The sequence below is a fragment of the Pleurodeles waltl genome, chromosome 5 (genome assembly GCF_031143425.1).
Source record: "Pleurodeles waltl isolate 20211129_DDA chromosome 5, aPleWal1.hap1.20221129, whole genome shotgun sequence".
Classification (NCBI taxonomy): Eukaryota; Metazoa; Chordata; class Amphibia; order Caudata; family Salamandridae; genus Pleurodeles; species Pleurodeles waltl.
The window spans coordinates 1,867,525,584-1,867,548,066 of record NC_090444.1 but is presented as its reverse complement, the minus strand read 5'-3'; the positions used below and the strand labels follow the sequence as shown (position 1 = coordinate 1,867,548,066).

Below are 22,483 nucleotides of genomic sequence, written 5' to 3'. Positions count from 1 at the left end.
GCAGATGGTTTGAAGGTGAATGTAGTGCCCTGGACTCTTGCCTCTTTACATTTCCATTCTTTAGGTCCACTTAGCTTGAAATCTACAACAAACACCTTATTGGTTATTCTGTTTTTGATTTACCAGACAAAACAACCAATGGTTCCTAGGAAGTAATTGTGCAGTGGCATTCAAATGCAGACGTTTTCTCAGACTTCTGAAGCCCAAATTAGTTGTGCAAATATTCTTTGGGGCTCTATGAGTGACCAACATCCCCCTGGGGATCCAAAGAAGCTTTCACAACAGCTCCTAGAACTTGCCTCTGAACTTGGTAGTTGACGTATTGCCTCTTAGTGGATTGGACACTGTTCAGAATAGTGGGACTGATGCATGGTGCATCGCTAACCAGTGCCAACTGTGACACTCTCAGCATACACAGTGCTTCATCTGTTCCACACATTCAGTGTGAGTAAGAATAACTTCCACAAGTATTGTCCCTCACATACTGCCCTCCTCCAGTCTCATCCTTCACATACTGACCTCCACCAGTCTCATCCCCCACGTACTGACCTCCACCAGTCTCATCCGTCACATACTGACCTCCACCAGTCTCATCCTTCACATACTGACGTCCACCAGTCTCATCCTTCACAAACTGCCCTCCACCAGTCTCATCCTTCACATACTGCCCTCCACCAGTCTCATCCTTCACATACTGACCTCCAGTCTCATCCTTCACATACTGACCTCCACTAGTCTCATCCTTCACATACTGCCCTCCACCAGTCTCATCCTTCACATACTGCCCTCCACCAGTCTCATCCTTCACATACTGACCTGCACCAGTCTCATCCTTCACATACTGACCTCCACCAGTCTCATCCTTCACATACTGACCTCCACCAGTCTCATCCTTCACATACTGACCTGCACCAGTCTCATCCTTCAGATACTGCCCTCCACCAGTCTCATCCTTCACATACTGACCTCCACCAGTCTCATCCTTCACATACTGACGTCCACCAGTCTCCTCTCTCACATACTGCCCTCCAACAGTGTCACCCCTCACGTACTGCCCTCCACCAGTCTCATCCTTCACATACTGACCTCCAGTCTCATCCTTCACATACCGACCTCCACTAGTCTCATCCTTCACATACTGCCCTCCACCAGTCTCATCCTTCACATACTGACCTCCACCAGTCTCATCCTTCACATACTGACCCCCACCAGTCTCATCCTTCACATACTGCTCTCCACCAGTCTCATCCTTCACATACTGCCCTCCACCAGTCTCATCCTTCACATACTGACGTCCACCAGTCTCCTCTCTCACATACTGCCCTCCACCAGTGTCACCCCTCATGTACTGCCCTCCCCCAGTCTCATCCTTCACATACTGACCTCCAGTCTCATCCTTCACATACCGACCTCCACTAGTCTCATCCTTCAGATACTGCCCTCCACCAGTCTCATCCTTCACATACTGACCTCCACCAGTCTCATCCTTCACAAACTGACCTCCACCAGTCTCATCCTTCACATACTGCCCTCCACCAGTCTCATCCTTCTCATACTGACCTGCACCAGTCTCATCCCCCACGTACTGACCTCCAGTCTCATCCTTCACATACTGCCCTCCACCAGTCTCATCCTTCACATACTGACGTCCACCAGTCTCCTCTCTCACATACTGCCCTCCACCAGTGTCACCCCTCATGTACTGCCCTCCCCAGTCTCATCCTTCACATTCTGACGTCCATCAGTCTCATCCCTCACATACTGTCCTCCACCAGTGTCATCCCTCACATGCTGCCCTCCACCAGTCTCATCCTTCACATACTGCCCTCCACCAGTCTCATCCTTCTCATACTGCCCTGCACCAGTCTCATCCCCCACGTACTGACCTGCACCAGTCTCATCCTTCACATACTGACTTCCACCAGTCTCATCCCCCACGTACTGACCTGCACCAGTCTCATCCCTCACATACTGCCCTCCACCAGTCTCATCCTTCACATACTGCCCTGCACCAGTCTCATCCTTTATGTACTGCCCTCCACCAGTCTCATCCCTCATGTACTGCCCTCCACCAGTCTCATCCCTCATGTACTGCCCTCCACCAGTCTCATCCCTCATGTACTGACCTCCACCAGTCTCATCCTTCACATACTGACGTCCATCAGTCTCATCCCTCACATACTGCCCTCCACCAGTCTCATCCCTCACATACTGACCTCCACCAGTCTCATCCCTCACATACTGTCCTCCACCAGTCTCATCCTTCACATACTGACGTCCATCAGTCTCATCCCTCACATACTGTCCTCCACCAGTCTCATCCTTCACATACTGACCTCCAGTCTCATCCTTCACATACTGACCTCCACTAGTCTCATCCTTCACATACTGCCCTCCACCAGTCTCATCCTTCACATACTGCCCTCCACCAGTCTCATCCTTCACATACTGACCTGCACCAGTCTCATCCTTCACATACTGACCTCCACCAGTCTCATCCTTCACATACTGCCCTGCACCAGTCTCATCCTTTATGTACTGCCCTCCACCAGTCTCATCCCTCATGTACTGCCCTCCACCAGTCTCATCCCTCATGTACTGCCCTCCACCAGTCTCATCCCTCATGTACTGCCCTCCCCCAGTCTCATCCTTCACATACTGACGTCCATCAGTCTCATCCCTCACATACTGCCCTCCACCAGTCTCATCCCTCACATACTGACCTCCACCAGTCTCATCCCTCACATACTGTCCTCCACCAGTCTCATCCTTCACATACTGATGTCCATCAGTCTCATCCCTCACATACTGTCCTCCACCAGTCTCATCCTTCACATACTGACCTCCAGTCTCATCCTTCACATACTGACCTCCACTAGTCTCATCCTTCACATACTGCCCTCCACCAGTCTCATCCTTCACATACTGCCCTCCACCAGTCTCATCCTTCACATACTGACGTCCACCAGTCTCCTCTCTCACATACTGCCCTCCACCAGTGTCACCCCTCATGTACTGCCCTCTCCAGTCTCATCCTTCACATACTGACGTCCATCAGTCTCATCCCTCACATACTGTCCTCCACCAGTGTCATCCCTCACATGCTGCCCTCCACCAGTCTCATCCTTCACATACTGCCCTCCACCAGTCTCATCCTTCTCATACTGCCCTGCACCAGTCTCATCCCCCACGTACTGACCTGCACCAGTCTCATCCTTCACATACTGACTTCCACAAGTCTCATCCCCCACGTACTGACCTGCACCAGTCTCATCCCTCACATACTGCCCTCCACCAGTCTCATCCTTCACATACTGCCCTGCACCAGTCTCATCCTTTATGTACTGCCCTCCACCAGTCTCATCCCTCATGTACTGCCCTCCACCAGTCTCATCCCTCATGTAATGACCTCCACCAGTCTCATCCCTCATGTACTGACCTCCACCAGTCTCATCCTTCACATACTGCCCTCCACCAGTCTCATCCTTCACATACTGACGTCCACCAGTCTCCTCTCTCACATACTGCCCTCCACCAGTGTCACCCCTCATGTACTGCCCTCCCCAGTCTCATCCTTCACATACTGACGTCCATCAGTCTCATCCCTCACATACTGTCCTCCACCAGTGTCATCCCTCACATGCTGCCCTCCACCAGTCTCATCCTTCACATACTGCCCTCCACCAGTCTCATCCTTCTCATACTGCCCTGCACCAGTCTCATCCCCCACGTACTGACCTGCACCAGTCTCATCCTTCACATACTGACTTCCACCAGTCTCATCCCCCACGTACTGACCTGCACCAGTCTCATCCCTCACATACTGCCCTCCACCAGTCTCATCCTTCACATACTGCCCTGCACCAGTCTCATCCTTTATGTACTGCCCTCCACCAGTCTCATCCCTCATGTACTGCCCTCCACCAGTCTCATCCCTCATGTACTGCCCTCCACCAGTCTCATCCCTCATGTACTGACCTCCACCAGTCTCATCCCTCATGTACTGCCCTCCACCAGTCTCATCCCTCACATACTGACCTCCACCAGTCTCATCCCTCACATACTGTCCTCCACCAGTCTCATCCTTCACATACTGACGTCCATCAGTCTCATCCCTCACATACTGTCCTCCACCAGTCTCATCCTTCACATACTGACCTCCAGTCTCATCCTTCACATACTGACCTCCACTAGTCTCATCCTTCACATACTGCCCTCCACCAGTCTCATCCTTCACATACTGCCCTCCACCAGTCTCATCCTTCACATACTGACCTGCACCAGTCTCATCCTTCACATACTGACCTCCACCAGTCTCATCCTTCACATACTGCCCTGCACCAGTCTCATCCTTTATGTACTGCCCTCCACCAGTCTCATCCCTCATGTACTGCCCTCCACCAGTCTCATCCCTCATGTACTGCCCTCCACCAGTCTCATCCCTCATGTACTGCCCTCCCCCAGTCTCATCCTTCACATACTGACGTCCATCAGTCTCATCCCTCACATACTGCCCTCCACCAGTCTCATCCCTCACATACTGACCTCCACCAGTCTCATCCCTCACATACTGTCCTCCACCAGTCTCATCCTTCACATACTGATGTCCATCAGTCTCATCCCTCACATACTGTCCTCCACCAGTCTCATCCTTCACATACTGACCTCCAGTCTCATCCTTCACATACTGACCTCCACTAGTCTCATCCTTCACATACTGCCCTCCACCAGTCTCATCCTTCACATACTGCCCTCCACCAGTCTCATCCTTCACATACTGACCTGCACCAGTCTCATCCTTCACAAACTGACCTCCACCAGTCTCATCCTTCACATACTGACCTCCACCAGTCTCATCCTTCACATACTGACCTGCACCAGTCTCATCCTTCAGATACTGCCCTCCACCAGTCTCATCCTTCACATACTGACCTCCACCAGTCTCATCCTTCACATACTGACGTCCACCAGTCTCCTCTCTCACATACTGCCCTCCACCAGTGTCACCCCTCACGCACTGACCTCCACCAGTCTCATCCTTCACATACTGACCTCCAGTCTCATCCTTCACATACCGACCTCCACTAGTCTCATCCTTCACATACTGCCCTCCACCAGTCTCATCCTTCACATACTGACCTCCACCAGTCTCATCCTTCACATACTGACCCCCACCAGTCTCATCCTTCACATACTGACTTCCACCAGTGTCATCCCTCACATACTGCTCTCCACCAGTCTCATCCTTCACATACTGCCCTCCACCAGTCTCAGTCTCATCCTTCACATACTGCCCTCCACCAGTCTCATCCTTCACATACTGACGTCCACCAGTCTCCTCTCTCACATACTGCCCTCCACCAGTGTCACCCCTCATGTACTGCCCTCCCCCAGTCTCATCCTTCACATACTGACCTCCAGTCTCATCCTTCACATACCGACCTCCACTAGTCTCATCCTTCAGATACTGCCCTCCACCAGTCTCATCCTTCACATACTGCCCTCCACCAGTCTCATCCTTCACATACTGACGTCCACCAGTCTCCTCTCTCACATACTGCCCTCCACCAGTGTCACCCCTCATGTACTGCCCTCCCCCAGTCTCATCCTTCACATACTGACGTCCATCAGTCTCATCCCTCACATACTGTCCTCCACCAGTGTCATCCCTCACATGCTGCCCTCCACTAGTCTCATCCTTCACATACTGACCTCCACCAGTCTCATCCCCCACGTACTGACCTGCACCAGTCTCATCCCTCACATACTGCCCTCCACCAGTCTCATCCTTCACATACTGCCCTGCACCAGTCTCATCCTTTATGTACTGCCCTCCACCAGTCTCATCCCTCATGTACTGCCCTCCACCAGTCTCATCCCTCATGTACTGCCCTCCACCAGTGTCATCCCTCATGTACTGACCTCCACCAGTCTCATCCTTCACATACTGACGTCCATCAGTCTCATCCCTCACATACTGCCCTCCACCAGTCTCATCCCTCACATACTGACCTCCACCAGTCTCATCCCTCACATACTGTCCTCCACCAGTCTCATCCTTCACAAACTGCCCTCCACCAGTCTCATCCTTCACATACTGCTCTCCACCAGTCTCATCCTTCACATACTGACGTCCATCAGTCTCATCCCTCACATACTGTCCTCCACCAGTGTCATCCCTCACATGCTGCCCTGCATCAGTCTCATCCTTTACATACTGCCCTTCACCAGTCTCATCCCTCACGTACTGACCTCCACCAGTATCCTCTCTCACATACGTCCCTCCACCAGTGTCACCCCTCACGTACTGCCCTCCACCGGTCTCAACCCTCACACAGTGTCCCCTACCAGTCACATACAAGTATATATGCAGGCGTACAGGGGCCTCCACACATTGGCCCTCTTAAACCGGCAATGCCCCATGGAGAGGCGGGTGGGACAACCGTACTAACACATATCCTTGTTCTCTCTTGTGAGCAGTGATGTTCTTGAGTAAGAAGCAAAAGGAAAAAGAGCTGGAATCCAAGAGTCAGATCATTGAAGGCATCAGTCGCCTCATCTGTACGGCCAAGAACCAGAACACCATGCTACGCGGTGAGTGCTGAGGAAGCGAGCAGTACCGTACTGTGCGGGGGTTTAAACACCCCGCTGCACAGTGAGTGGGGGGAACAGAACTGAGGTCTTGGGAGGAGAAGCGGGGACACCATGGTGCGCGGTGAGTGCCAAGGAAGAGATGAGCAGTACCGTACTGAAACACCCCGCTGCACAGTGAGTTGGGGGGTGGGCAGGAAGCACAGAACTGAGGTCTTAGGGAGTGGGGGACACACCATGCTGCACCTTGAACACTAAGACAGCAACCCGAGAAACCGTCCTGCTGCTGCAAGGAGTAAAACTGAACGCTGCGTGATGATTGAGAAACATGACGTATGGAACGGGGTGAGGGGCTTGGTAGCCATGCTGTGAGGCGAGTACAAGGGAAGAATATATGGCGCGGTGACCTGTCTATAAATAAAACATCACCTATGTCAGGGAGGAAACCAGAGGCGTTCTACTGTGGAGGGGGGTGGGCAAAGGATCCCACTGAAAGGTGAGTGAGTGGTAGAAATGTGAATGCCGGGTCTGTGTACACAGATTAGTGGGATGCGGTGCAGCGTGAGGGTGAAGAAGGTGATTTGTAATGTGCCACGCAGAGAGGTGAGCAGGAAGCCAGAACCACAAGGCACTCTGTACCCAGAGACGTAGGGGTTGGAGTACACGGCTGCCATGCAGAGGGCAGCGTGGTGAAGAGGCCAGTAGAAGGACCCAGTAGATTCAAGGTTATTATCCTTGCTGCTGCACAAGTAACAATACCAGCAAGGTGCTCAACTGTTCTAGTAGTAAATAGATCAGAGAGAAATCACACGGAGCAGGAAGACATCTTGTGAGATGCCCATGCACACATGTGCTAGGATAAACCTGCTAACACTTTAAATATCTAGGGGCTATAGTCAGGGAAGGCCAGCAATAACTTTCTATTGATATCTAGTCAGAAGCAAATGTCTTCATTACTCAGACTTGTCTGAAAGTTGTGGAAATGGCAGACAGTCTAGTCCATCCATTCCTTCCTTGAAATGACCTCTTGAAGCTCTAAGCTCCCCTCTTCCCTTCTAGGTTCCCGATGAATAGCCTTTTTTGTGTATTTTTGTGTGAAGGTTCCAAAGAAGTTTCTTGCTGCATTTCATCTTTCATAGATCCTCTCAATGTGGCTAATTTTCGTGACTGATCTGCGAATTCTCAGTGCGGAACAGCAGATAATGCCTGATGTGCTTTGGGCTCAGACTCCTGAATCCACACTAGATTTTTTCACCATAAACCTAATACTGACCTCTGCTTTATTAAACTGTTTCTTCATAATATTTGGATATTTAGCAGTCATCGTACGTCATAAAATTGTGGGTTGCTCTGCCTGTAAGGTGGCTACATGGGTTAGTCATTCTTCGAGGACTGCAGTTCTCGTCTGCGAGAAGTATGTACAACTTTTTCTTGAGTCCCTCAGTCTTGTTGGTGGCAGAAAAAAGAAACAACTTCCATGATCTGCAGTAGCAGAGATTTATTTTTACCCTCCCCCTATTGACACCAGTTACAGAATGCTAGAACTTGCTCTCTGCGGTGAGATACGATAAACAGACTTATTCCCTTTCTGAACGGACGTTGCCACTGAAGTTTAGTGAGCATAGGTAACCAGGGAGCTGCCTTTCCTGCCCCAGATAGACATCTAGTTGCAGATTCTTTACCTTAAAATTTTCCTCAGGTATCAGTCTGGATCCGGAGATTTTTCTCGAGCACGACCCCTGCGCGCTGTCAGGTGGCATCTGTCGGCTCTGCGACCCTCGTCAGCATCATGTGTGCCGGATATGACGTTGCAGGTCCTATATAGGCGCCTTACTGGCATGCTGATGTCAGTTCTTTTCTTTCCCTGCCAGCCAGCGATGATCCGAAGAAAGAGCTACTTCTCTGTTTTTTTTGACTGAACCTTTTTCGACTTCTGGTGCGTCGTGGGATGTTTTTGCGTAAGATCATATTCAAGCCCTTCAGATTCTGTCATTGTGTCTGAAGCGTGACCACAACTGAAGTCATGCTCTGAGTGCTCGGCCATTAATCCCAAGGCTTTGAGGGAGTGGTCCCTAAAGCTTTTGTTGGCCGCCACTCAGCGTCTCGTCACTCCCGATCTCAGTCGAGAGGAAGGTTGCAAGAACGGTCATGGAGCCCCCATTCATCTTCATCCCACTCCAAGTCCACAGGACGATCAGGTAAGAGGCACAAAAGGAAGTCAAAGAAGAGCAAGTGTTCTTCAACTTCACCACATTTGTCGGCCTGCGAGATGAGTGATAGGGAGCGTTGTCGTTCTAGGCCTCTGTCCTTGAAGCCTGCATCTGGATCAGCTCTATGCTTCCCTGGGTTTCCGGGACCTGGAGCGACAACCTCTTCCCAACTAAGGGAATTTTATGAGACCTTGCACCGCATATTTTGGCTGTTCGACTCCATTGGAGCACCTTCAGGCCCCACAGAGTCGGCAGGGGCACCCTTGAGTTCCGCACTGGCAGCTTCGGCCTCGGCTCCAGGGGGCACCCATGGACTCATTCCCGGATCCAAACCAGCATCGGTCATACCAGCTCGACCTTCCCTGACTCTGGTACAGACGTCAGTGCTTCCAACGCTGCCCATGCCCCCGGGTGGCGTTGACCCCATCCTTATTGCTGACTCCGACACAGAGCTGGATCCTGACCCTTACTCTTATGGGTTGGGGTAAAGTGAGAGATGGACCCTGTAGGATCCCAGCAAGACCTTATGGACTGGAGGATGGACCTGAGTGAGGACAGTGGTTTAGACACTTTGTCGGACTCTGGCATACTTTCTTTCCCTACCATGGCTACGAAGGAGGGAGCCTCCTATTAAATAGTGGTGCGAAGAGCAACCGAGGTCTTGGACCTCGAGCTGCCTTCGGTGGCAGTCAGGACTAACCTCCTGACAGTGGTGCTTCAGCCTGGGGCTTCCTCCTCTTACCCCCTTTTGCCCTTTAATAAAGCCCATACTGATGTCCTGCAGGGTAGCTGGTTCACACCCAGGACAGAGGCTCCTGTGGACAGGACAATCGTCTGCTGCCCAAGACCTGCTCCTAATGACCTAGCATTCCTGACGCAACACCCCACCCCTGAGAGCTTGGTCATCCAAACATCTACGGCCCAGGGGGCATTCCCTTCCGCCCCCCCCCCCCCACCCCCGGATAGAGAATCCAAGAGGCTGGACCATCTTTGGAAGAAACTGTTCTCTTCCTCCCGCCCGGCGTTGTGTTCATGCCTTTTGGGCTGTTACACCCATGCTTGTGAGACACGGTTGCACAGGTGCTGCCACAGGTCCCAGAGGGGGCCCAGGCCATTCTCTCCCAAGCTGTTGCTGACGGGAGAGGTGCAGCAAAGTTCACAATCAGATGTGGGCTGGACACGACCGACTTGCTGGGCAGATCAGTTGCATTGACGGTGGCCTTGAGGCGCCACGCCTGGTTGAAGACATCTGGCTTTTCGGGGGATGTCCAATCCACCCTTACGAACATGAACTTTGATAGCATCCGTCTCTTTGGAGACAAAGCAGACTGGACGCTCTTTCGCTTCAAGGATTCTCATGCTACAGCCAGGTCCTTGGGCCTCGCAGCTGCCCCTCATCCTCTTCAGTCTGCTTTTCGCCCCTTTTGTGGCCACAGAAGGCCCCTCACATCCATTCCCCTCCAGCCACGGTGCTGCCCACGCTGCCCAGCCTCTGCGTGGCTGGGGATGTGAGATCCACTGTCCTCGTGGATCAGGGAGCCAGCGGTCCAGCCAGTCCATCGCCCCCTTCCTGCAGTGACCTCCAAACTTTCCTCGCCTGATGCTTCCCCACTAGGGACCAGTCGGAGGCAGGATTCACCATCACCTGCTCCGCTGGCAGTCCATCTCGCCAGACAGGTGGGTTTTGCAATATGTGCTACTCCCTCCCTTTCGAAGCTACCCCTCCCTCCATGCCACCATCCTATGGTTGGATGACGGAGAATTACTTGCCCCTTCTCTGCAAGAAGGTTACGGCTTTCCTGGCCAAAGGAGCCTCGAGAGAGTCCCTGTGCCAAAAGTAAATCATGGTTCTTATTCCCCCTACTTTCTGGTACCCAGAAAGGATCAGGGCCTGAGTCCTATCCTAGACCTTTGATCCCTCAATCTCTTCCTCAAAAGGAGAAGTTCAAAATGCTCACTCTGGCTCAGGTCCTGTCTGCCTTGGACCCAGGAGACTGGATGGTAGCGTTGGACTTGCAGGATGCATATTTCCATATTCCTGTCCTGCTAGCCCACAGACGTTACTTGCGGTTCACGGCGGGCCACGAGCATTTTCAGTTTACTGTGCACCCCTTCAGCCTTACCAGCACCCCTCGGGTGTTCACTTAAGTGATGGCGGTGGTCACAGCTCATCTGTGCAAGTCAGGGTTTTTAGTCTTCCCCTACCTCACAGCTGGCTTTTGAAGGTGGGCTCACTCAAGGCTGTCTCCCCCTCCATACTACGGCAGAACTCCTGCATTGTCTGGGGTTTACTATATCTGACTCCTCTCAGATGCTTTCTTTCATCAGAGCTGTTCTGGACACCAGTGGGGTCTCGGGCTTATCTTCCCGGGTGGCGAGTCCAGGATATTCAGGCTATGACACCGATGTTACAGCCTCTATCCTAGATTTTGGTGGGAATGACTCTGAGGCTGCTGGGCCTCATGGCCTCTGGCTTCCTGTTGATGACACATGCCAGATGGCATATGGGGGCTCTGCAGTGGGACCTGACATTCCAGTTGGCCCAGCAGCAAGGTAATCTCTCCTACATGGTCCAGATCTCAGAGGGGACTGTGCATGGTCTGCAGTGGTGGCTAACGAATCACAATTGGGTCCAAGGCAGATCGCTCTCCCTTCCACACCCAGTTCTGACAGTAATGACTGATGTGTCACTCCTGACATGGGGCAGCCACCTGGGAGAGGCAGAGATCAGAGGCATCTGGTCTGCGGAGGATTATGGACTTCACATCAACTTTCGTGGAGCTCCAGGTGATCAGACTGGCATTGAAAGCATTTATTTCCTCTCTCAAAGCGAAAGTAGTGCAGGTGTTCACAGACATCACCACCACCATGTGGTACTGCAACAAGCGGTGTGGGGCCGTGGGCCTTTTGTCAGGAGACTGTGACTTTGAACATGGCTGGAACGTCAGGGCATTTTGCAGGTAGTTCAACACATGGTGGGCTCTCTGAATGCCAGAGTGGACAAACTCATCTGATAATGCCTGGTCAATCTCACGAATGGCTACTCCATCCGGATGTGGCACAAGGTCTCTTTCAGCAGTGGGGAGAGCATTGGTTAGATATGTTTGCCTCCGGAGAGAATGTGCAGTGTCAGCAGTTTTGTGCATTGGAGTTTTGTCTCAAGTGGAGCTCAGGTCTCCTGTAATTGTTTCCGCCCATACCACAGCTACCCAGAGTTCTCAAGAAGATCAAGAACGACCAGGCCCAAGTGATGTTTGTGGCTCTGGACTGGGCATGAAGAGTCTGGTATACCGAGCTGTAGAGCATGTCCAGCAATCCTCCAAATAGACTGCCCCTTCGGGAGGATCTACTGTCACAGCAGCAGGAAGGGGAGGGTTCTCCACATGAACCTGTTCAGTCTTCTTCTTGTGTGGAGATTGAGTGGCAACAGTTGACAGCTTTCGATCTTCCACCCGAAGTCTGCAACTTTAGCTTGGCAGCCAGGCGTCCCTCCACCAAAACGCTAGTACACCTTCCATTAGAAATAATTTCTGGCATGGAGCACAGACAAGTCTTTTGACTTGCCGCCCACCCCCTCTGCCCTTCTTTCAGAGGTCCTCTTGTTTATACTTTCTTTGGCCCAGCAGGCTCTGCTTTGGGAATTCTCAAAGGTTATTTGTCTGCTATCTCTGCATTTCTGAGATTACCTGACCCAACCCTCTTTGTTTAAGTCACTTGTTGTTAGTAGGTTCCTTAAGGGACTTACCCATATTTCCTCCATCCCCATTCATCATGCCCCAGAGGGATTTGAATTTGGTTCTGGCATTCCTCATGTGCGCCCCTTTTGAGCCACTACACAATTGTCCTCTCAGGCGCCTGACCTTACGTTCTTCCTTGTGGCCATCACCACTGCCCACAGGGTGAGTGAGCGGAAGGCATTGTCATCTGCGCCTCCCTAACTCACCACCTATCCTGACAAAGTGGTGCTTTGTACCAGGGCTTTCTTTTTACCTAAAGCGGTCACGCCCTTTCATGTAAGACAATCCATCACCTTGCCTACTTTTTACGCACCCCCACATTCTTCTAAGAAAGAGGAGAGACTCCACCGCTTGGACCCAAAAAGAGCGTTGGCGTTCTACCTTGATCGTACCAAAGTGTTCCAAGTGGATGATCAACTCTTCATTGGTTATGTGGATGCCAAGAACGGCCAGACAGTGCAGAAAAGGACCATCTCTAGATGGCTCGTTCTCTGCATTAGAATGTGCTACGCCTTGGGTAAAAAGCAACCCCTGGAGGGTTTGCGCGCTCACTGTACCAGGGCAACAGTTGCAGCCACCTCATTAGCACAAGGAGTTCCAGTCCTGGACATCTGTGACGCAGCAACGTGGGCGTCTTTGCACACATTCACCAAACACTACTGCCTGGACAGTGAGGTCTGGAAGGACAGGTACTTTGCTTGTTCGGTCCTTTTCTAGTATGATTTTTGGTTTGCAGACCATCTCTAGGGATTGTCATGCTTGGGTATCTAGGGGGTCATTCTGACTCCCGCCGGGCGCGGTCACCGCGCGCCCGGCGGGAGCCGCCAAAATACCGTACCGCGGTTGGAAGACCGCGGTGGGTATTTTGAGGTTTCCCCTGGGCTGGCGGGCGGCCTCCAAAAGGCCGCCCGCCAGCCCAGGGGAAACCGTCCTTCCCACGATGAAGCCGGCTCGTAATCGAGCCGGCGGAGTGGGAAGGTGCGACGGGTGCTGTTGCACCCGTCGCGTATTTCACTGTCTGCCAAGCAGACAGTGAAATACTCGTAGGGGCCCTCTTACGGGGGCCCCTGCAGTGCCCATGCCAGTGGCATGGGCACTGCAGGGGCCCCCAGGGGCCCCGCGACCCCCCCTACCGCCATCCGGTTCCCGGCGGGCGGACCGCCGGGAACTGGATGGCGGTAGGGGGGGGTCGGAATCCCCTCGGCGGCGCAGCTAGCTGCGCCGCCTTGGAGGATTCAAACGGGCGGCGGTACACTGGCGGGAGACCGCCAGTTTTGCCGGTCTGACCGCGGCTTTACCGCCGCGGTCAGAATGCCCTGCGGGGCACCGCCGGCCTGTCGGCGGTGCTCCCGCCGACCCTGGCCCCGGCGGTCTAAGACCGCCGGGGTCAGAATGACCCCCCTAGTCTAAGATGAGGAATCTGCAACTAGAAGTCTCTATCAGATGAACAAGTTGCTTACCGTCGGTAACTAATTCTCTGGTAGAGACATATTCCAGTTGCAGATTTCTTACCGATCCACCCATCCTCCCGCTCTACAAATTGATTTCTCTGGACAAGGACTTCCTTTCCAGGCCCTAGTTTTGGCGCACAATTCTCAGTGTTCTTCATGGCTCTGTGCTGCTGGCATGGAAAGTCGTGAAGAGAAACTGATGTCATTGCGCCAGGATGGCGCTTATATACAACTTGCGGCATCATATTTGGCGACCACGAAGCCAACAATGGATGTGGAGTCGACCGACACCGCCTAACTCCAGGCAGGGGGTACTGCTAGAGAAAAATCTCTGGATCCAAACGGACGCCTGGGGGAAATTCCAAGGTAAGGAATCTGCAACTAGAATATGTCTCTACCACAAAAGACGTTACCGAAGGTAAGTAACTTGTTCTTTTGTGCTAAGGGGGAGGTCGGTTGAAATGGTCTTGGTATCATCTGGTGAATCCAAGACCAAGCATTCTTCACTGTATTAAATCCCCTGAATACTCTGGTGAAACTTTTGTGGGGCAGTGTCATAACTATTATCCCAGGAATCGCAGGAATCATCACCAGGGATGACATGAACAGACTGTTTGGACAGCGTAGGGCCAGCAAGTGCCAAGAATTCCGTAATTAGGCATTTGCTTGCTTTTCCCAGTGTCAGCGTGGTGTCATGTTCCTCATCATGTTGCCCCCTGGGGCTGGGAACTCTAGCAGTGCATAACAGCGACTCGAAGACCTGGCACTTACATGTGACCTTGTTCCTTTAATACTAGCAGCATACCCACTTCTTGAAGTTGCCCTTAACAACAGAAGTAGAAGATGTAGAAAGGGAGGTGGAAATTCCTTTCCTATTTCTTAATGCAGAATGGTTCCAGTATCTATGTAGTTTCACTGATGTTACCAGAACAAGCTGGAGAGCCATTTATCAACAGTATGTTTCTGGTATTTGATCATTCTTGAAGCATAGAAAGCTAGTTTTTCAGTTAGATGTTGTCTCACAGCATTTTGTGTAATGTTTACTAGTGCGTTAATCGTCTACGATCCTGTATTTTTGTCCCTATCCATTTTGCCTCGTCACATGCTTCCTGTGGTCCTGCTTCCTGTGGTCCTGCTTCCTATGGTCCTGCTTCCTGCGGTCCTGCTTCCTATATCCTGTGGTCCTGCTTCCTATGGTCCTGCTTCCTGCGGTCCTGCTCCCTGCGGTCCTGCTTCCTGTAGTCCTGCTTCCTGTAGTCCTGCTTCCTATATCCTGTGGTCCTGATTCCTGTGGTCCTGCTTCCTGTGGCCCTGCTTCCTATATCCTGTGGTACTGCTTCCTGTGGTCCTGCTTCCTATATCCTCTGGTCCTGCTTCCTATGGTCCTGCTTCCTATATCCTATAGTCTTGCTTCCTGTGGTCCTGCTTCCTATATCCTCTGGTCCTGCTTCCTATATCCTGTGGTACTGCTTCCTGTGGTCCTGCTTCCTATATCCTGTGGTACTGCTTCCTGTGGTCCTGCTTCCTATATCCTCTGGTCCTGCTTCCTGTCGTCCTGCTTCCTATATCCTCTGGTCCTGCTTCCTGTGGTTGGTCCTGCTTCCTATATCCTCTGGTCCCGCTTCCTGTCGTCCTGCTTCCTATATCCTCTGGTCCTGCTTCCTATGGTCCTGCTTCCTACGGTCCTGCTCCCTGTGATCCCAGCTTCCTGTGATCCCCCTTTGCTGTGCCTCATGTACCACCAGCGTATGATATCTGTTTCTTGCTCTCACATTCTGTCGCGTCTGTGGCATCAACAGTCGTTCACCTCCATCTCATCTCATGCTTTACTTATCTGCTCCATCTTTCTTTACAAACTTTAGTCCTCTTTTGCCCACATTGAAACTGGTTGCACGAACAACAGCATTTCGAGACCGTTCCATGATTTGGATCGCATGCCTCTCCCCATCTCCTCCGGTTATCAAGCCAGAGTTTGACGCTTAGGATTTGAAGCTTCCAACCCTTTCTATGACACAGGACTCAGGGGCATATTTACAAGCCTGTGGCGCAGGGTGGCGCAGCAAGTGAGTTTGCTGTGCCGCGGGGAAAGGGCAGAAAAGCATTGTATTTACGAAATACAGTGCAATTCCGTCCTCTCCTTAGCTGGCGCACAATGGGCTGCCTAGCGCCTACGCAGGCACCGCGGTGCAAGGGTGTCTGCGTTGCATGCAGGAATGTTTTCGTGCGGGAAGGGACACCTTCCTGCACAAAAACAATCCAGAGAGACGTGTTTCTCTATGTGTGCTGCAGAATACGTCACACGTAGAAAGAGGAAACAACTAAAAGGAATATTTCTCCTTGTTGTGCCTGCTCTGGGGAGGCGTACAGTCTTGACGCAGTCCCAGGTTTACAGATACGTGTAAATATGGGAATGCATCATAATCCATGGGGGTTGCCTGGGAACACCCACAGTAACGCCCATGGAACGCCTCCCTGGCGCAGTGTGAGGGAACGCAGCGACTTGTGCTCCCTTGCTTTACACCATATCTACAAGGCCATGAAAAGCAGCGCAAGGTGGCTGTGTGTGGCCTCGTAGCTATGGATCTGCGCTACGCGCCACTGGTGCGTCACAAAGAGACAAGCGCAGCGGCACACCGGGCTTGTAAATAAGCTCCACAGTTTGAAAGAGAAGGGTCTTCAGCAAATGCTGCTCTTTGCTACTTAGCTGCCTTCGCTTCTAAGTTTTGTGCCGGCTTTTTACTGAGTTTTTGTACCTTGCGTCACATTTGAATGAGATATAAGGCTATGGCCTTGTTTCATAATTCATGCGTACGCATAATGAGCATATTGATATAAAACCTGATTAAAGTGTGGTTACCTATGGTTCATATACTCCTTAGAAAGCTTACTTTCATTGCTGAGTTGGTACATATTTTACTTTATATGGCTACTCGGAGCCCCCACTTATCAGATGTTTGCCTATTTGCCCATCGAGGTCTTGGGTTGTATGCGGAGTTGTTCATTTGCAGTACTCAACGCATTTATGTTCGTTATTCTGCGCGCACTTCCGGCAGGCCCCTGCGGCACAATAACGCTACCGGAGCATCACTTTTCTGACGCTCTGACGGTGCAGTGTGCCCACACATACTTACAAGGCATTTACATTTGCGTGGTTTTCATGCCCTTATTAATATGGCCCCCTTTCACGCATAAGTCTGCGTAAAAAGGGCGTTCCATGGGCGTTGCTGTGGGTGTTGCCATGCAACACCCATGGAATCTGACGCATTCCCAGATTTACACTTTTTTGTAAACCTGGGAATAAATCAGATTCCTACGCCACCCCAGGGGTGGCACAAAAGTGGAACAATAAGGAGAAATACCTTTATTTCTCCTCTTTTTTGCTCTTTCTATGTGTGCTGCATTTGCAGCATACATAGGAGGAAAACGCCATTAATGATTGTTCATGTGCAGGAAGGTGGCCCTTCCTGCACATAAACAATCATCCCTGCAACACAGGCAGCCTTGCACCATGGTGCTGGAGTGCCTGTTGGTGCTAGGCAGCCAATTGTGCGCCAGCGCAGCAGAAAGGACAGGGATGCGTCGTATTGCTCTAAGTACGACGCATCCTCACGCTTTCCTAATAACGTGATGCAGCAAGCTGGCTTGCGGCACCATGCTCTGTCATTTTTGTTTTGTAAATATGGGCTCTTCTGGTTAGATGACAAACTCCTGTTGAATCTTAAAATCACCAAGGGAGCCTGCACTTGCTTTGGCGTTCTTAAGTGGCAAAAAAAATACTTTGGATGCTCCCGGGGTTCTGCTCAAAGGACAGTAATTCACACCTTACTTATCTCCTGACTGGAGTACGGGAATAGGCTCCTCAAGGGCTTCTTCTAGACGCCTTTACGTATTTCAGAATGCGGCAGCCCGATTGCCATTTCACCTTCCTAAGCACTCTCCGGTCTCTGTTCTTCTGTGTGACCTCCACTGGCTTCCCATTGAGAAGCGAGTACAATCAAAGCCTGTACTTTATGCACAAGGCTATGTCGAATGAGGGCCACTCCATATCAGATCCTTGGTCCCAGACAGCCCCTTCGTTCTAGCCATTTGAGTTTTTATACTGTGCCCAGATTCAGGAGGGTCAGACTGGGAGGGAAGTCCTTATCCTACCTGGGTTCCAAATTATGGAATTCTCTACCTGAGTCTCTGAGAGCGTACAAATCTTTCTGTAGTTTCGCAAGCTTTCAAAAACCTGGATTTCTTAACTTTGGCTCTGGCCCTGTCGTTTGTCTAGCACTGGGAAACCCCATTGGGGTAGCTGTGCGCTCTACAAAACCAATAATAATAAATTCCGACCCCTAGTTGTAGCCTCCCTGAAGTTACATGGTCTAGGTTCGGAATAAACTGGAACGAGCCAAGGAGGGAAGATTGACAGCCTGCGCAGATAGGGAAAAAATTTCTACGAGGCCAGGAGGGAGTTACTAACAATACCTGGCCAGCATCCTCATGTATCTTCTGAATAACCCTCGGGAGCAGAGGAACTGTCGGCGAGGCATACAACAATCCCTGAGGCAATGTGGTCGATAAAGCATCCATAGCTCTGACTTGGTTGGACTATTGCAGAAGTGTAGTCTCCTCCTGGACAAAAACATCCAACGAAGGGACTCCGAATTTCTGAGTCATTGTCTAGAACACCTTCGGATGGAGGCAACAGGATATCGAGGTTGGAAATGAGCAGCTCAGATGATCTCTACAAGAGTTCTGTTTCCCCCGAAGATTGATCGCACTAAGATTCATTAGATTCTTCTCTGCCTAATTCCTGTCTCTTGAGCTACAAGAACTAATTCTCAGGAACATGTTCCTTCCTGGTGGTTTATCAGAGACCTGGTCACCATGTTGCCCCTCCAGATTCTGACTAGCTCACCCTTTAGAAGCTGGAAAGAATTAATCACAGCCAGTAGCAATGCTTTTAAGTCTTTCCTTGTACCGTGTGTACCAAAAATTGACAGTTTTTGTGGATCCCATTTCCCTTGAACCAACAGAGACTCTAGGGTTGATCCCCAATCGGTCCCACCTCCACCCGTACTGGTTACTATGGGAAGTGTTTGAAAAGGACAACCCATGGATAGGTTTCTGCATGGAGCCTCCGCTGCAGAGAGTCTGCAGTCTGAGGAGACATCGGGATCAGATGGTCGTACACCTGGGATAACAGGCTCCAGTGTTCTAGTAGATGTCTTACTAATGAGCAGAAGTGTAGACGACCCCATGGGACTAAAGATAGTGTGGAAGCCGAATCCACTTGTACAGTTTGCCGTTCACTTGCTGGTGCCCTTGTTTGGAGGCTCTGACATGAGGCATCAGTTTCAACATTCTATCGTGTGCAAAACCGCTCTTCCCACCTCCAAACTGAAGAAAGCTCCAACGAACTGGATTGACCATGTTGGGATGGCCTATGGTTTGGAGTAGTCGATCACCAGTCACATCTTCCGAAGCCTTAGAAAAAGAAGGATAGACAATCAACTAGTCATCGACATAAGGCGCGACAGAAATTCCTAAACAATGTAAGCTACCAGGTAAGAGTTTTGTGAACACGCTCTGTGCTGTTGCCAATCCAATTGGGAGGACCTGAAACTGGTAATGATTTTCTTGGACACCAAATATTGAGAAATTCTGGAACCATTTGTGTGATAGGCATCTAGAAAGTCTGTTGATACCATGAAGTCTACCTGCTTCAGTAAAAGAATGATGCTTGACAAAGATGTAATCTTAACAGTTTGAGGAGGAATAAAGGTGTTGACCTTCTTTAAATCCGGAACTTGTCTGAACCCCCCTGATAACTTCTGTACCACAAAAATTGTTGAATAGGAACCAATCCACTTCTGATATCAGTACTGTTGTAGCTGTGCTCAAGAGGTCTTGAGCCCCTTCTGCCAATGCTAAAGGTTTTTTTTTTCAATCTCGTAGCAATGGGGTTCACAGAAAAAGTTATTGTGGGTCTTGAGCAAATTTCACCTGATAGCCTGAAAAAGCAATCTCGTTTTTTTTAAACATGTCTCTCCCAGATGTTTCGAAAATATTTCAACTGAGCCCAAGTGGTGTCTGGACTCTCTTGGCGTAGTCAAGATCTGCCTGGGGTGGTGGCACAGCACGCTAGGTTGACTAGGACTGGGATTTGTTTGAGACGGGTGTTCCCCTGGACACGCTTCCTACCTCAAAAGCGCTGCGATGCCCCTCTTACTGCAAATGCAGGCATTATTGGATCCTGAAGCTGTGGGCCAGAGCCTCGCTCCTGTGAAGGGGAGATGCATGAGTGATGTTTTCTGGGAAGTCTCTGCCTTCCATTATCACACCCTAAGAGTCTTCTGGTAGCTATTGCAGCTCCTGAAGGTGAAGCGACTGCTCGCAGCAGGTCAAACGAAACATCAGACAGAGAATGTACCTGTCGCATTGTGATGGCAAGGGTCACAGTTCAATCTTTCTCACTCCTTCAACAGAGGCTGAAGTGTAAAGTTCTCATTGCCACGTAGGACCTTTTAATTGCTACTTCCACCTTTTTATCTATTGCTTCAGAAAGGACTTTCTGTACCGAGATCGTCGTGCACTCACATGGTCCCAACCGCAGAGACAACACTGGAGCAGTTGCTGAACATCCACTCCCTCCCGGGAAGGTGCGAGATCGAGGGGCAGTATACACAGATCCAGGGGACTGCCAGAGGGAGGGACAAAATAAGAAAAAGAAAGCTTGCGGTTCTTATTCTGCTAAGCGGCGGTGCTACTCTGCTGAACAGGACATGTAGCTCCTAAGACCTTCTGGGTATTCGAAGGCAGGTATTTACGGGACTAGCACCTCTGGTATCGTGAAGACTCAATACACCAGGAAGAACAAGGAGAGGCATTTACCATCAATAGGCTGACAAGCCTCTACGAATTACAATGCACTGCTTCACTAACCAAAACTTACAGGTTTATGCAAAATCACACCATAAGAGCAGAATAACCAGATTTTTGTATGAGAATCCTCTAAGACTCGAAAAATACTGATTGGAGCCTCTATCACTCCAGGTGTAAACGCACAACAAAGATTGGAGTTACATACACTCTCAAGGTTGCACTAAATACATAGATAAGAGTTAGGCATACTAGGAAACAAGGTCACACTCTGTGCATAGGTTGTAGTTTTAGAGAAAACCCCCAAAGTATGCTTAGAAATAAGGTTACACTCGGAACTAGGTTATACTTCGAACAAGGTTGGAGTTAATGACACTCCCAAGCTTACACTCAGTACATAGGTTTGAAGTTACTGACACTCCCAGGGTTACACTTGGACATAGGTTTGGAGTTACTAACACTCCCAAGGTTACACTTGGTACGTAGGTTTGGAGTTACTGACACTCCCAGAGTTACACTTGGACACAGGTTTGGAGTTACTGACACTCCCAAGGTTACACTCGGAAATAGGTTATACTTGGAACAAGGTTGGAGTTACTGACACTTCCAAGTTTACACTCGGTACATAGGTTTGGAGTTACTGACACTCCCAGAGTTACACTTGGACACAGGTTTGGAGTTACTGACACACCCAAGGTTACACTCGGAACTAGGTTATACCTGGAACAAGGCTGGAGTTACTGACACTCCCAAGTCTACTCTCGGTACATAGGTTTGGAGTTACTGACACTCCCAAGGTTACACTTGGTACGTAGGTTTGGAGTTACTGACACTCCCACGGTTACATGCAGTACATAGGTTTGGAGTTACTGACACTTCCAAGGTATGCTTAGAAACAAGGTTACACTCGGTTAAGACTGGAGTTACTGGCATTCCCAACGTATACTAGAAAACACAGAATGGAGGTTACAGGTTTCATACAAATGTCAATCGCTTAGAAAGAGCATTCTTCTCAACATTTCTATTCAATGGTGAAAACACAGAATTAAGTCTCTGGTCCATGAGCAAAACAGTTCAAGCGCCAGGGATGAAGAGAGGGTCTAGAGAAAGGACAAGCAAGGAGCGCTGGAGGGTAAGGTACGAAGAAGAAACTGTAGACAGGTCTAGAGTTGAGGAGGCTGAATGTCAGACCTGCTTACCATTATAAAGGATTAGTGCGCAATAACCTGAGGAGAAGGTACTTTGCCTTTTCTGGTACTTTAACTGGAACCTGAAGACGGCAGGAGGCTTGGTGCAAGAAGCTCAAGAGGAGGCGGAATCGTAGCTCACGAAGGAAGACGCATGAAGCGTCGCAGAAGCCATGATCACAGCATCATCAAAAAGGCTTGGGGGACTAGAATGCTAGTAGTTCTGCGCGACTCAATGTTGAGTGCAGGGAAGAAGATTCTGTAGGACTAGAGTGCTGAAGATCTGGGTGACTCGGGATGAGAGCAGGGATGTTGCTTACGCAGGACGGGGAAGCTGAAGATCTGGGCCACTTAGGAGGAGAGTGCAGGGTCGTAGTTTGCACAGGACGGGTACGAGGCCAAGCGCTGATGCAGGTTCAGAGGCGGTATATTTACTGGAA

The 22,483-nt window shown here is 50.6% G+C and overlaps 1 protein-coding gene across 2 annotated transcripts in view; it reads left to right on the top strand.

The window, feature by feature from the left end:
* The window catches only part of LOC138296905 (phosphofurin acidic cluster sorting protein 2-like), a 617,149-nt gene that overhangs the window by 561,093 nt on the left and 33,573 nt on the right, over nucleotides 1-22,483 (top strand). For both annotated transcript variants that reach the window (XM_069236419.1, XM_069236418.1), the window contains exon 23: nucleotides 6,481-6,594. In XM_069236419.1, the coding sequence (XP_069092520.1) occupies nucleotides 6,481-6,594 (114 nt within the window). The remainder of the gene's footprint in view (nucleotides 1-6,480; nucleotides 6,595-22,483) is intronic.